This window comes from Homarus americanus, unplaced genomic scaffold (assembly GCF_018991925.1).
Source record: "Homarus americanus isolate GMGI-L3 unplaced genomic scaffold, GMGI_Hamer_2.0 scaffold4854, whole genome shotgun sequence".
In the NCBI taxonomy this organism is placed as follows: Eukaryota; Metazoa; Arthropoda; class Malacostraca; order Decapoda; family Nephropidae; genus Homarus; species Homarus americanus.
Genome location: NW_024728299.1, coordinates 869,335 through 882,076, shown reverse-complemented (window position 1 = coordinate 882,076; position 12,742 = coordinate 869,335). Strand labels below are relative to the sequence as shown.

The window sequence follows — 12,742 nt, the reverse complement described above, 5'->3', positions numbered from 1 at the left end:
AATCAGTGTGGGCTAGTAAATTTGGGATAAACAGCAAGAATGTCCTCAAGCACACCTGATTCAATGTAGTATTTACATAGTTCATGATACAAAAAGCCAGGTGGCCTGAAGTCTTTGACAGTGTCACATTCAATAATATAGTGTTCAAGTGTATGCTTTAAAGGTTTATCACAAAGTTTACATGCTGAGTATTCCGGTATGGGTACAGCGTCACTAACTTGCTAGATGTGTCTGTACCCTAGCCTAATTCTAGCCATGACTAGATCACATTGTCTGGTTCTGTCCTTATGCTGGCCATACTGGTACCTCTTGTCACAAAATTTGTCAGATTTACTAATGCTACAACTACCAGGTCTCTCTGCATTTCTCAGTTCTTCTAGATCGGAGTTCATGATTTTGACTTGAATGTTTTTAAGTACAGCATTGGACAGGCCAAGGTCATGGTCCACATATTCTTTCTTACATGCCTCATTGGCCAGTCTATCAGCACAGTCATAATACCTAATTCCAACATGGCACGGAATCCACACAAATTCAATACAGTATAGTCTGGTTTTACGCGGAGAGCGTGGGTGGCAGGGGTGGCAAGGATGCCTAGACCAATCACAGCGCGCGGCAGAGGGCTGTGTGGGTGGTAAGGATACGTGGCCCAATCACAGTCTGCAACATTCCCGGCGCGAGTCTGACGTCAGCGCCCAGCACCTCACCCTGCTGCTTGCCGAGTACATGATGGAATTTACCGTATAAATAATAATTATCTCTTCTGACAGGTGCCTCGTAAATGGCCTTCCGCGCAAAAAATATCCGCGTAAAACCAGACTATACTGTACTGTACAAAAGTTGTTCTCCTTAGTAGTTATCACATTTCTTTTAACCCTTAAGCCCCAGGTTAGGGTGCTGCTGGCAGTCCCCCCCTCCCCTCATGGGGATAAATCGAGAAAAAAATTAACTTTTCCCAAAATAATAAAAATAAATAAAAATATAAATATGGCGGGAAATAGGCGGACATTCTGGAACGTCACCCGAGGCGCACTGGTCAGACGTTCTGGAACATCACCCGGGGCCAAAGGGTTAATATCACAAACAACTTTAGAAATAGAGCCTGACAGACTGGTCATTGGTTTCAAAGCACTTTGGGAGTCACAAAATATCACCCCACCTCCATTTTCTTTAAGGTAGTCTGTAGCTAAGTAGATTCCCATTAGTTCAGTTTGTGTTGTGCTGGCCCAGTTGTTCAGCCTTTGCATGTTTGACACTATCATCTCCTTTTCTTTATATATTACAAATGCACAACCCGTTCTACCTGTGTTTGTCTGCACAGAACCATCAGTAAAAGCATAACATTCACTTGATTTAATACTCTCTATGTGACTGTTAATAGTTTCTTGTGTAACACATCTCACCACATTGGTGTTTAACATTTGCTTACTATTAACAGGAGTGTAATTAATAGGAAGTGATATATCCAGCTAAGGAGGAATGGCATTAATGGGTTCGTCTGGGGTGATTGGGAAATTCAGTTTCAAGAGATCTGCAACACTTTCATGAAGCCAAGCCCCAAAGAGAGTCTTTTGTGGAAGGTTAGCGAAATAGTCGGCTTTACTTAGATAGAACATCAACTCAGTTTGAGCTGTAGTTTGGGGACCATTGTTCTTCAAAACTTTGACACAAAATATGGTATTAAGTAGAGCTATCCTCTCAGATAAGGAGGGCAGTCCGAGATCTTTCCTCATGTTTACAATTCTGGTAGATTTGGGGCATCCTAGAATGATGCGCATGGCTTCATTTTGTACTACCGCCAGGCTGTTGAGTTGTTAGTTAAAAGATGAAGAGCATGATAATCAACTACAGATGGAATGAAGTGAAGATAGAAAGTACGAGCATAGGTGATGTTAATTCCATAGCTCTTACCAACAAGGGCTCTGAGAGGTTTAATGCGCTGCAATAGTTTGGCACAAAGGTTGCCAACGAAGTTCACATCATTCACATAAGTGAAAACAAAAAGACTTAAAATACCTTTCTCCTGATGAGGTCAAACTTTTTTCTGGAAAAGATGTGTACCTTTAGTATACAGTATTGAATAAAATGTGGAAAATTATGAAGTCTTGTAGAGTCAGTCCTGAACTTACCTGGAGTGGAACAATCTTTACAAATCGGACGGGAAACTGGTGACCTGAGACTGTGTGTTTTAATAGGAATGTCTCAGGAACTGTATCATTCTTCAAACCACTGAAAAAATAAAGAGAAATAACAGTTTACAATTATTCACTACAGTAACTAATATCAATCCACCATTCTCAACACAGCTCTAAAAGATTTCCCTAACTATGTACAGAATCACAAAGCAAATCCAGCTGAATCTGCAAACACTGTACTGTATACTCAATTCATGTTTCACCACTCTCGTCAATACCCATCTCCAAACACTACTCAAATGTGACAGTAAAACCAATGATCCAAAGCAAACATGTTACACATGAATCACCTAAAAACTGTGTCTACCAAAGGAAACAGTGAGAAAGCAAAGTGGAGGAACCTGATGTAGTTGGATTTAGAGTTGGAAGTTTGAATGTTGGTACTAATCGGGGAAGATCAGATCAAGTGAGGTTATTAACACACTGAGCCATAGAATGATGGATGAATGCTGTGTACAAAAAACTAGATGAAAAGGAAGATGACCAAATTGATTACTGGTTAGAACGAGAGGTGCTAAATCTTCAGGATCGGTAATGATTCTGGGTCAGGTGGTGTAGGGATTTTCATGCCTGAAAAGTGGATGGAGAAGGTGTTAGAAGTGTAAGAATTCTGGTTCTAAGTTATTAGTAGGTAAGAATCTAGTGACTATTGAAAAAAAAGTTGTATGCACTGGTATGACAAGTGTGATGCATGATAGTGAAACATGGGCAGTTAAAGAGGATGGCAGACATAGGCTTGAATGAAATGAATAACAATGATGCTGGATGTGTAACGAGATGTTGATAGATAAGAAACTCCATTCAAAGATAAGAGGGCACCTGGGTATTGAGAGCATTGGAGAGGTTTTGCACAAGGTAGGCTGAGATGGTTCAGGTGATGTGGAGAAGACCATTTGGGTCTAGATTCATGGGTTTGTCTGTGTAGGGGAGAGCCACGGGCAGGCCAAGAATGACAGGGGAGAGGTTGTGAGAAATTACCTCAGAGATAAGAACTTGATGAGAGAGGCTATGGACAGCTGACATCAGTTAATCACAGTTAACTCTCACAAGTGTAGAGAGTGGATGTAATATGGTGATGATAATAAAATAACATTCCAATCACATCTTTAGGCCCAGGGAAACTTGAGGTTTTCATCACATATCATCAAGATTTTACAGCCATTTTCCACACTTATGTGGGTTAAGCCATGGATCTGTTGACTACATGAGTCACCAGAGCTACATGAAAAGTTATATACAGTAATTAGTTCCCAACACAGCAACTGATAACTTGTATATAAGCAATCTTCTCATCGACTAAATATATATTTTCAACAGCTAAAATCTTGAATATATAAGGAATAACTACAGTATCTTCTTATAAACACAATTCCTAAATTTACTGTACCTTTCCAGTAAGAGTATCATGTTGTCATCTGAGAGTCCACCATATACACGGAATTTCTTAATATTGCATACGTGAGTTTTTTCATACTTGCCGAAGGTTATGGTCTTGAGAACAGCAGGTTGTTCTAGCTTCAAGATAAGGAACTGGAAAAGAGAAAGGTCTTGTCAGTTTAAAAAGAAGGGAGAGTGATGAAGACAAGTATAAAAAGTGAAATAAAAACACTACAGTACAAGCAAACAGACTGTACTCTCTCTCACTCATACACACACAGAGTGCTTTTTGTGTGTTTATGGCACAATCTTTATGCACAGGTCTTACCTGTGGAGGGTTGTTAGAATCAGATGACCACCGAGATGCCTGGTCATTTGGCTTGTCTTCGAGGATATTTCTGGAAATTCAAAAATAAGGAATTAAAGTATGAATGCACAGTACAGTCATACTGCCAAAACCATTTGGTAAACTCCACACAATCAAGGCCAAATTATATTTTGTTGCAAACAGCAGTTTCTTACCCAGTTGAATCAGCAGGGCTGCCGAATCATACTCGCCCGCTCGCCTGCAGCGAGTGGAAAATCCTTAGGGCAAGCCAGATTAAAAAATCACTAGCCCGACAGGCGAGTAGTAATTTTGCCTCATGTGAAAGTGAGAGACCTTGTAAGTAGAGCCTACAATTTTGAAAGGTTATATATTGAACATAATTTGTATTGTACAATTCTCTAATTTACCTCCAGTTTCTCTACAAAACTACATATTAAAAATCTATATTGATTGGTATAATAAAAAATAAATAACAATAAACATGACAATGTGTGCATATTGTTTATGACTCATTAGCTGATGCACTAACAATGAGTAAAGATTGATTAATACTACTGCATATAGATAAAATGTAAAAAAAAAAAAAAATTGCTTTACGAGTCATAATGACAGTGTCTACATAAATTTGACTAGTCCGCTGACTGCCCAAGCTTTAACAGTTCAACTCATTCACCCACAGAAAAATGGTAAAATTTTAGGTAAAATAATTTGAACAGTAGTGATGGTAACCCTCCCGGGAAGAGAGCAGAGGACAACTCCGACTAGCGTGTATTGCATCATCCATATCATAATCACAAAAACACATAGTGTACTGAAGTGAATGCTTAGGATGTCTATGATTAGCTGATGTATCTCGCAGTCTATTCCCTCAAACTCTAGCATCATGATGCACTCTTAGTTCATTGTCTGTTGCCATTGTACAAGTTTGTTTGCTCGCTCACTGCTGTTTTCACATACGATGTGTTGTTCGGAACTGTAGATTACTGTATATATTAAGACTTGAAAAGTGATTACAGTACTGTACAGTTACATACACTGTACATTCAGAAATTGTGAAAGTATCGTACATACAGTACTGTACAGAGCAGGGTGAACAGTGATGCCAACTGTAGGCTAATGTGTAGAGGGTATACATACAGTATACAGCACATGTACAGTTACCAGCAAAAGTTCTCCCACAGCCCTGTAAAGCAAGTTTGTGGGAGGACTTTTGCTGGCAACTGTACAATCCCTTCTTCATGCAAGGAGAGTAACAGTTAGCAACACCTTCTACAGTAGATGGTACAGGACAAAGGCAGGCCATCCTGTATCATCATATCACCACTTGGTTTCCCTGCACCACAAGCTCAAGAAGACAGCATCTGCTGGTAAGTACAGTACTATAGTGTATACAGTACAGTAGTATGTTAAGTTTATTTACTATAATGTACCTGTACAATAGTGTTTGGTTAAATTAATACAGCTCTGTGGCTGTCTGACTGCAGTTAAGCTTCCCTAGCAATGGTGCTCTGTGCCAGAAGCATAGTTTAGACTCCAACATTCACCAATGCCCAGAAAAATTCCATAAAAATGTGATTTTTTCCAGGGATAAGGATTCGTCTCAATACCCCGAAATCTCTTGAACACAATTGTTCCAGTTATTTGGAATATTACTGTCCAATATATATTATCAAATAGACAAGTAAAATTTTCCATACGTCTCACTAGATGACAGCACTGGTGTCTCGCAAAGAAAAGCCACACTTGCACCTACAGATAACTCATAGGATGCAATTACCACAATAAATCAATCCTAGATAAGCTGATCCACGACCAAAAGCAGAGGACGATCACCTCATTCTTTCCACCCATTTCTCCAGGTGAATGAAAAGAAAGTGTTTTTAGATTAAATATTCATGAAAAATATTTAATTTCTTTTTTTACATGTTTAAAATCAATCACATTTTTTTTTTTTCTTAGAAAAGCATTAAATATTTATAAAATGTTTCATTTCAGTTCCCAGGGAAGCATGACTATCAAGGTTATGAGGAGAGTTGTCTGCTAGCGAGGCTGCCAATGAGAATGAGATGGATGGTGTGATGTGAGTTGGTCTTTCATCGAGGTAGTCTGGCAGTGGGTCTGGTCGGGTGAAACTATCTTAATCTCTTGTGTACGGAGGTTCTCTCGGTCCTGTATAATATCATCTGACATTAGCCAAATGAAGTATTGAAGGTGTTGAATCAATTTTGGGTATATTTTTTTGGGCTCCAGTTCCAAACCCTGTACTGTATGTATATCCTATTGAAATACTGTACATAGATTGATATATACTGTATTGTAATCCATATTTCACAGTAATTCTTTGTAGCACTTTCAAGAATACTCGAGGATAGATATATACATATATATATATATATATATATATATATATATATATATATATATATATATATATATATATATATATATATATATATATATATATATATATATATATATATATATATATATATATATATTTTAATTCCAATTCTCCAATAATAGCTACTAACTTTTTAAAATTCATAATAAGAAGAGTAATAACAAGAAAAAAAATGGATATTTGAAAATTCCCACGCACAACATATCACTTGTTTGGCCAGAGTCCCGTGCTTAACTGCCAATACCTAGACACCTCAATGGTAAGCTTTGGCACTTGTAAAAGAAGGATCTGTTGCTAATATTAGTCTGTGGTATGTGATAAGTGTATGTGTAATAGCTTATATTTTGGAAATCATCATCCAAAAGATGTACACCACATGTCAACAAGGTCTACCCATAGTAGAGTGTGATCTTGACCATTACCACGAAAATTAAGATAAGTGTCTGGACAAAGGTGAAGGAGACAGTTACCACCAGAAATAACTTATGGAAATGAACCAAAATTTCTAGATACTAACTGCATGATACTGAACAAGAAAATGGAAGCGAGAATGCACAGAACCTATTACCTAACCTACCTAATCTCATCTAACTTCCTAACCTGTGCATTGTTGGTTCGATTTTCTTACTTATTATCAACCAAACAACATACATAATATACATAATACTGTAATCAATACGCCCGATGAGATAATTGTTCATTTCTTGACATGTAAACAAAGTCCGCAGATACTCCCATAAGTCAGATGATGCGAGCCAAAACATGGTCGCCAAGGGCAATCCAACGGCACCATAATTACGGTAAAGATTTTATTTCTTTGCCTAGAAAGGACGTAGGCATGAAACCCCTGCCACATGTTCCGTTTTCGTAGTGTTTATACTCCGTTACTTCCCTCTTCTTTCATGCCCTACTCACTAACAAGTAATTTATGATCAAAGGATAGGCTAAACAGAAAAAAATAGTACAGTGTTCTCATTTTTATTTTATTACTCGGTTTCATCCAAACACCATCTGAAAATTTGGTGCAATTCCATAAAGTCCTTCTGGTGCTAACTGTCTCCTGCATCTTTATCATAACTTATTATTATTATGCAATTTATTTATTCCCAACAGCAGCACGCCCAGGAAATAAGGTAAAACACTTTGCTAACCTAGTTACAAAAACTTTAGTATCAACCTGTCATGTTAATTTACGAAAACATATATGCATTATATATATGAGGGATAAGGACCTACAATTAATGCAATCTCATAAATTTTACTTATTTTCTAGTAATAAAAGAAAGTTTGATAGATTTAAAGAACCACACTACTGCTACTATATTTCAGATCTAGAGTTTTTCCAAAAGGTCATTTCACTCACAAATTTCATACTCAAACTCCTCGTGATAATTCACTTACTCTGGGACATAGTTGGAAGAATAAGTTGAGAATTTATGGATAGAATACTTAAGAGGTTGCGTGTTGTCACTAGCTGCCTCTGCCATTGTTGTTATGATTCGGGAACAGCTGTTTGGTGGCGGCGTTCGAATCTGCTCCTTTGCTGTGGCGGCAAACTTAAACTTGCTACGTTACACTTCAACCATACTACATTATTGATCTGCAATTTGTATTAATTACTTTAACGTGGGATCTCATTCATATGACTAATATACGTTTAATCCATTTGATCTCCGGCAAGGGCGTTGACCCCACCCAAATGTTTCTAAAACAGTAGAGATAAAGATTTTTTTATTATTTATCGTTTCACCACTTATCAGCTTACTAGTCGTTCGGACGGTCGACCACTGCACTGGAGGCAACCGGTGTACCAGGAGGAAACCTGTGATGTGTGGTAGTGAGAGTCACACTGACAACATTCTTACCACGTGTGTTCGGGATAAGCAGGACCCGAACTTTATGTTGTACTACCAAGCTTAGTCTACACTTGACAAGAGGGGACTTAATAGAATTTTAGTTGCAACTGTACAGTCAACCGCAAAAGTTCTGTCTCCTCTCCTCCTGAATCACAAACCCCGAGGTTCCCGTGAATCCAAAGCAGTAGACACTGATGCATTAGTCTGTCCACAAATGCTTCGGATTCACAAGTCTGAATCTCGGGGTTCGTGATTCAGTAGTAGAGGTGTGTAAAGTACATCAACAGTTTGAATTGAATTGAAACAGGTTTAAATTAAAACAAGCTATCAGTACAGAAAACTGTCAGAATTAACTTCTCGGTATTCTTTTGTTAATTTGCCTCCTTAATGGATGGGGGGGAGGGGCAGTACCCCATTGTTTATTGTAAATTTTTACTTCATTGCCAGAAAGTATAGTACTACCGCCAAGTGTTCGTATCTGGAGCTCTCGGTGACAACACCACTGGCGGTCACATCCTCAGGTTAAAGATAGAAGCAACAAGTACAGCGTAACATACGTATGTCTCACCAATATTTCAAGGGTTCGAGCCCGTACACATTTGAGAAGGGTGTTTATCCAATAACGTGACCCTACCAAACATCACAGGTTTCCTCCTGTATTAACACTAGGTAGATCAACCACTCCAACGGGTAAATAAGCAGTGAGATAATAAATAAAACTGTCAGGGCTAACTTCTTTGGAATAAAAGTTGTAAACTCCTGAAATACCGAGTGGAGTTCCTTTAAAACTGTACTTAGTTAACACTTGCACATATTGAGTTCCATTTTTCGTTCCTACGGCCAAGGTGGCGGTGTCATGCAGGACGAACAAAAGGAAAACTTCCTCACACAGAAGGTGGTAGACCTTTGGAACAGTCTACTAGCTCAAGCTGTGGAAGCAAAAATACTCCTGAGTTTCAAAATAGCTCTTGATCAAAAACAATGGAGGGATCCTACACAGGCCACTGGTCTCCTTCCCTCGTCATGGACACCTCTAGTTCGGGTGGCCATTAGGTACCGTACTTGTCCAATGCTTCCCAGCAGTGCATAACAGAGAACCGACTGACCTCTCTACCGGCAAGTGAAATGACCGCTTGCAAAGAGGATAAAGTAAAGTAAAAGTAAATACCTTTATCAAGGAGTCCGACCATGTTTGACTGAATCCACGGAATAGCCATCTTCGCTCACTTACTGAATACTATGTTTTTACACTTTCCCTTCCCTTCCCTTCCTCCATTCACTCTCCAGGCGATTGGTTGGTTGGTTGGTAGTCCAGGCAATATCTCAGGCACTTTTTAAGATAGGAAACTGAATTTGGGACACAATTACGACCAAGTGTTCTGACAAAAATTATTAATTTTATTCAGTTTATTTATTTAGTTTATGTCCTGGGGGGGGGGGGGCGTGTACAGTACATGGAAAGAATTGCTGCTACCTGTTGGATTTTCACCCCACTCGTTTTCTTTTTATTATCAATTATCAAAAGGGTAGTTACACCTCTCGTTCTTCTCTCGTATATCTTGTAACTTTATTGCATGTTTTACAGCAATTATTATTTGAGGGTTAACATCCACACTTCAGGATGCAGGCCGCCCTGTGACATTCCTATGGATACCCAGTCATGTCGGTATCTTGGGGAATGAGGCAGCAGATGACCTTGCCAAGACTGGCTGCAACAAGGCCACACCTGACTACGTTGTTCCTCGAACACTCTTACAGATTAGGACCCAAATCCGCCGCAAACAGAGAGAAGCTCGGGAAGCAGCCATCCCCCTGGACTCCCCGCCCACATGGTACGATGTCCTCCGTAAACTTCCTGACCTCTCGTACGTCTACGGGAAAGGGTCGCGGAAGGGGGACGTGATTGCTGCCCGTATCATCATTGGGTATGACTTTGCTTGGGAGATTGGTATCCCCACATCCCCTGAGCAACGCTCTTGTGCGTTATGCAGAAGACCCGACAGCCGCACCCTTATTCACTACCTCCTAAGATGTCCCCACACACAACGCTTCCGTGACGCCTGCTGGACCACCACTCCACGACCCCCTGACGGAGACACGATGATCCTCCCAATACTGGCCAGATATTTTGTAAATAATATTGGTTATGTGTTAAAGGAACATCCTTCCTTCCTTAGGCTTTAGTAAGCCCCTTTATAATATTTATACTGTATATACTTTTCACACTTGCCAGATGCTTCTGGTGTCATTGTACAGGGGTACCTAGTGACAGCACTAGGATCCCGCTTCCTCTATCAAGGAATAAACAATTGAAATTGAAAATTGAATTATTATTTGTAAATAATATAGTGTTTAATCAATTCTAAGTCTTGTTTGTTGTACTCTATATTTTCAGTGTTGGAACCTAACACGATAATTTATATAGTAGTGACAGTTCTCTAAACAATGTTGTTGTGTCAAATGTGAAAATCTCAAAATAATTTTTTATGTGAGTTTAGATGTAGTGTATGATAGTAGATTCTTATGTACAGTATTATTCGATTTTTATTTTTTTGAGTTTCAAGTCAAGTTCACATAGAAACAATCTAAACTACGATCACTACAATATTTTTTTTTGCAATACCAAAATTGATTCGCTTAACAGCTACATTTCAATACCTATGTTATGAAGTGAAAATATTAGGGAATGAATACACCATTTTGTTTCATTATCTTTATGATATTATGTATACTGCTGACAACAGTGGATAATTAAACACACTATCGTTGCATCGTAATTTATAACCGAAATATCTCGGTACAAATAGTTAAAAGTAATAAAAATACATAATACGGTACCATTATTATATATATTTGTTTAACAGGTGGTCGCTCAAAGATAGGGATTATTCCACTTTACGATTCATATGTAACTCGTCTAGTGATAAAGACAGTTGAGGATAATTCTACACAAATTTACACTTTTATCAGCTGGGTTACATGAAATACCCGAGGCTGGTGATGATTACATAAACTTTTACATAATTGCACCTCATAGGCATCCCAAATATGAATCTGACGGGTAATATTATACATACTAGGCTTCCCTTCTCCTGGAACCACTTGCTGAACACTACTTGCCATTAACACTACCTCACCCGACAATGGAATTCTACTATAAAAATACCTCCTCAAGCCATCTGGACAGAATGAATATCATATATATATAAAATTCACTACTTGGCAAGACACATATTGCCTACGGGTTATACTTATCTATATCAGCAACTTCACACACACTTCCTCTCATCTCTGAACACTGCACCTTCCACACCATCCAGATTTAGGCATACTTTAGAAAATATTAGACTTTGAGCGTAGCTTAGGCTCATCCCTCTTCACTTGTACTCTTCTAAACACATCCACCTCAGAAGGGACCCAATTCTGGAACCCATTAGTGAATGAACGCACCCAGGACACACATCTTTAAACGCACCCGTATTTGAGCGCACAGACTCCACTGCAAGTTTGATTGATCCCTTATCACTTCGGCCCAACAGAGACAACAAATAAAGTGATTCTGTATTAAAAAAAAAAAAAAACGCGTCAATTTTTTTCATTACCTACAAACTTGGATGAAAGACAATCAAAGTAAACTATGCGTCCACTATTCTAGTACCATCTAAGTGTTTAGTCTTCAGTCAATAAGATGGATATTGTACGAATACACAAAATAGGTCATAACAACAAAATAACACATACAAAATAAATGAAATCTGAAAATATAAAGTATCTTCCTCAGTTCCTTTATGGTATTTGTTGTCTAGTGTTTAAACTTAGTATAAGCGTTTAAAGACCTTATTTGTTCAACACAGAAATACAGGGAACCTACAGTATGGTACAGTATACAGTACAGGAAGTACAATTTTATGAAGTTACCATTAGTTGTTATTAAGTGTATGAAATGATTTCGTGAATATGATTAAAGACTTTAGCTGATGAAGCACATAAACACAAACACAAACACAACAGATATCAAGTAAACACGACAAAGAATTTCCATCCGATTGGGTTCATTTGGTAAATCTTTGAATGTAAAGATACATATGCGAAGACGATTTACAGCGTCAAGTAACGAGCATACAGTAATAATGTTTGTTGTCGGTAGATAAGACTTCAGCGTTTGTGTTTAAGAGTGGCCTCAGCCGGTGCACCTCCAGTAGTCTGGCGATATACTGGCGACCTCAAACCTGCCCTACAGGCTGCTGCTCTCCCGCCTGCTGAGGCTTGTACAGCTTCACCTCCGCCGCCCTCAGGGGGGAAGGGTCTTCCTTGTTTGGAATCACCAGACCATTGACCTTCAGGGATCCATTGGCAAGCTCCTCTGATTCATCCTTGTTTTTAGGGCCAAGATCGAAGCACCGACAGAAGTCGTACCTGAGACCAGGAATTAATTAATTAATTCGTGAGAGCAAGAAATGAAAGGTAGGATTTTCTTTGTATGTACAGCCTAAGTTAAGTTATTCCTTGCGATGACTGAGCAATTTTTTAGGAGCCTCACTTGCTGATGACTTATGAATGGTAATGTTTGTTAAGCATGAGCAGG

The 12,742-nt window shown here is 38.7% G+C and overlaps 2 protein-coding genes across 4 annotated transcripts in view; both read right to left on the bottom strand.

Annotated features, from left to right (window-relative positions):
• The window catches only part of LOC121866064 (muskelin-like), a 39,405-nt gene extending 31,616 nt beyond the window's left edge, over nucleotides 1-7,789 (bottom strand). For 2 of the 3 annotated variants that reach the window (XM_042365660.1, XM_042365662.1), the window contains exons 1-4: nucleotides 7,703-7,789; nucleotides 3,901-3,970; nucleotides 3,583-3,725; nucleotides 2,130-2,229 (exon numbers count right to left, since the gene is read on the bottom strand). In XM_042365660.1, coding sequence (XP_042221594.1) covers nucleotides 2,130-2,229; nucleotides 3,583-3,725; nucleotides 3,901-3,970; nucleotides 7,703-7,788 — 399 coding nt within the window. In that variant the 5' untranslated portion in view covers nucleotide 7,789. Of the gene's footprint in view, nucleotides 1-2,129; nucleotides 2,230-3,582; nucleotides 3,726-3,900; nucleotides 3,971-4,094; nucleotides 4,154-7,702 lie in introns of those variants that run through there. The other variant, XM_042365663.1, reaches the window with a different exon arrangement.
• Nucleotides 7,790-10,920: 3,131 nt separating this feature from the next.
• The window catches only part of LOC121866063 (high-affinity choline transporter 1-like), a 43,481-nt gene continuing 41,659 nt past the window's right edge, over nucleotides 10,921-12,742 (bottom strand). Inside the window, exon 13 of the mRNA XM_042365659.1 lies at nucleotides 10,921-12,573. Within this exon, the coding sequence (XP_042221593.1) occupies nucleotides 12,381-12,573 (193 nt within the window). The 3' untranslated portion in view covers nucleotides 10,921-12,380. The remainder of the gene's footprint in view (nucleotides 12,574-12,742) is intronic.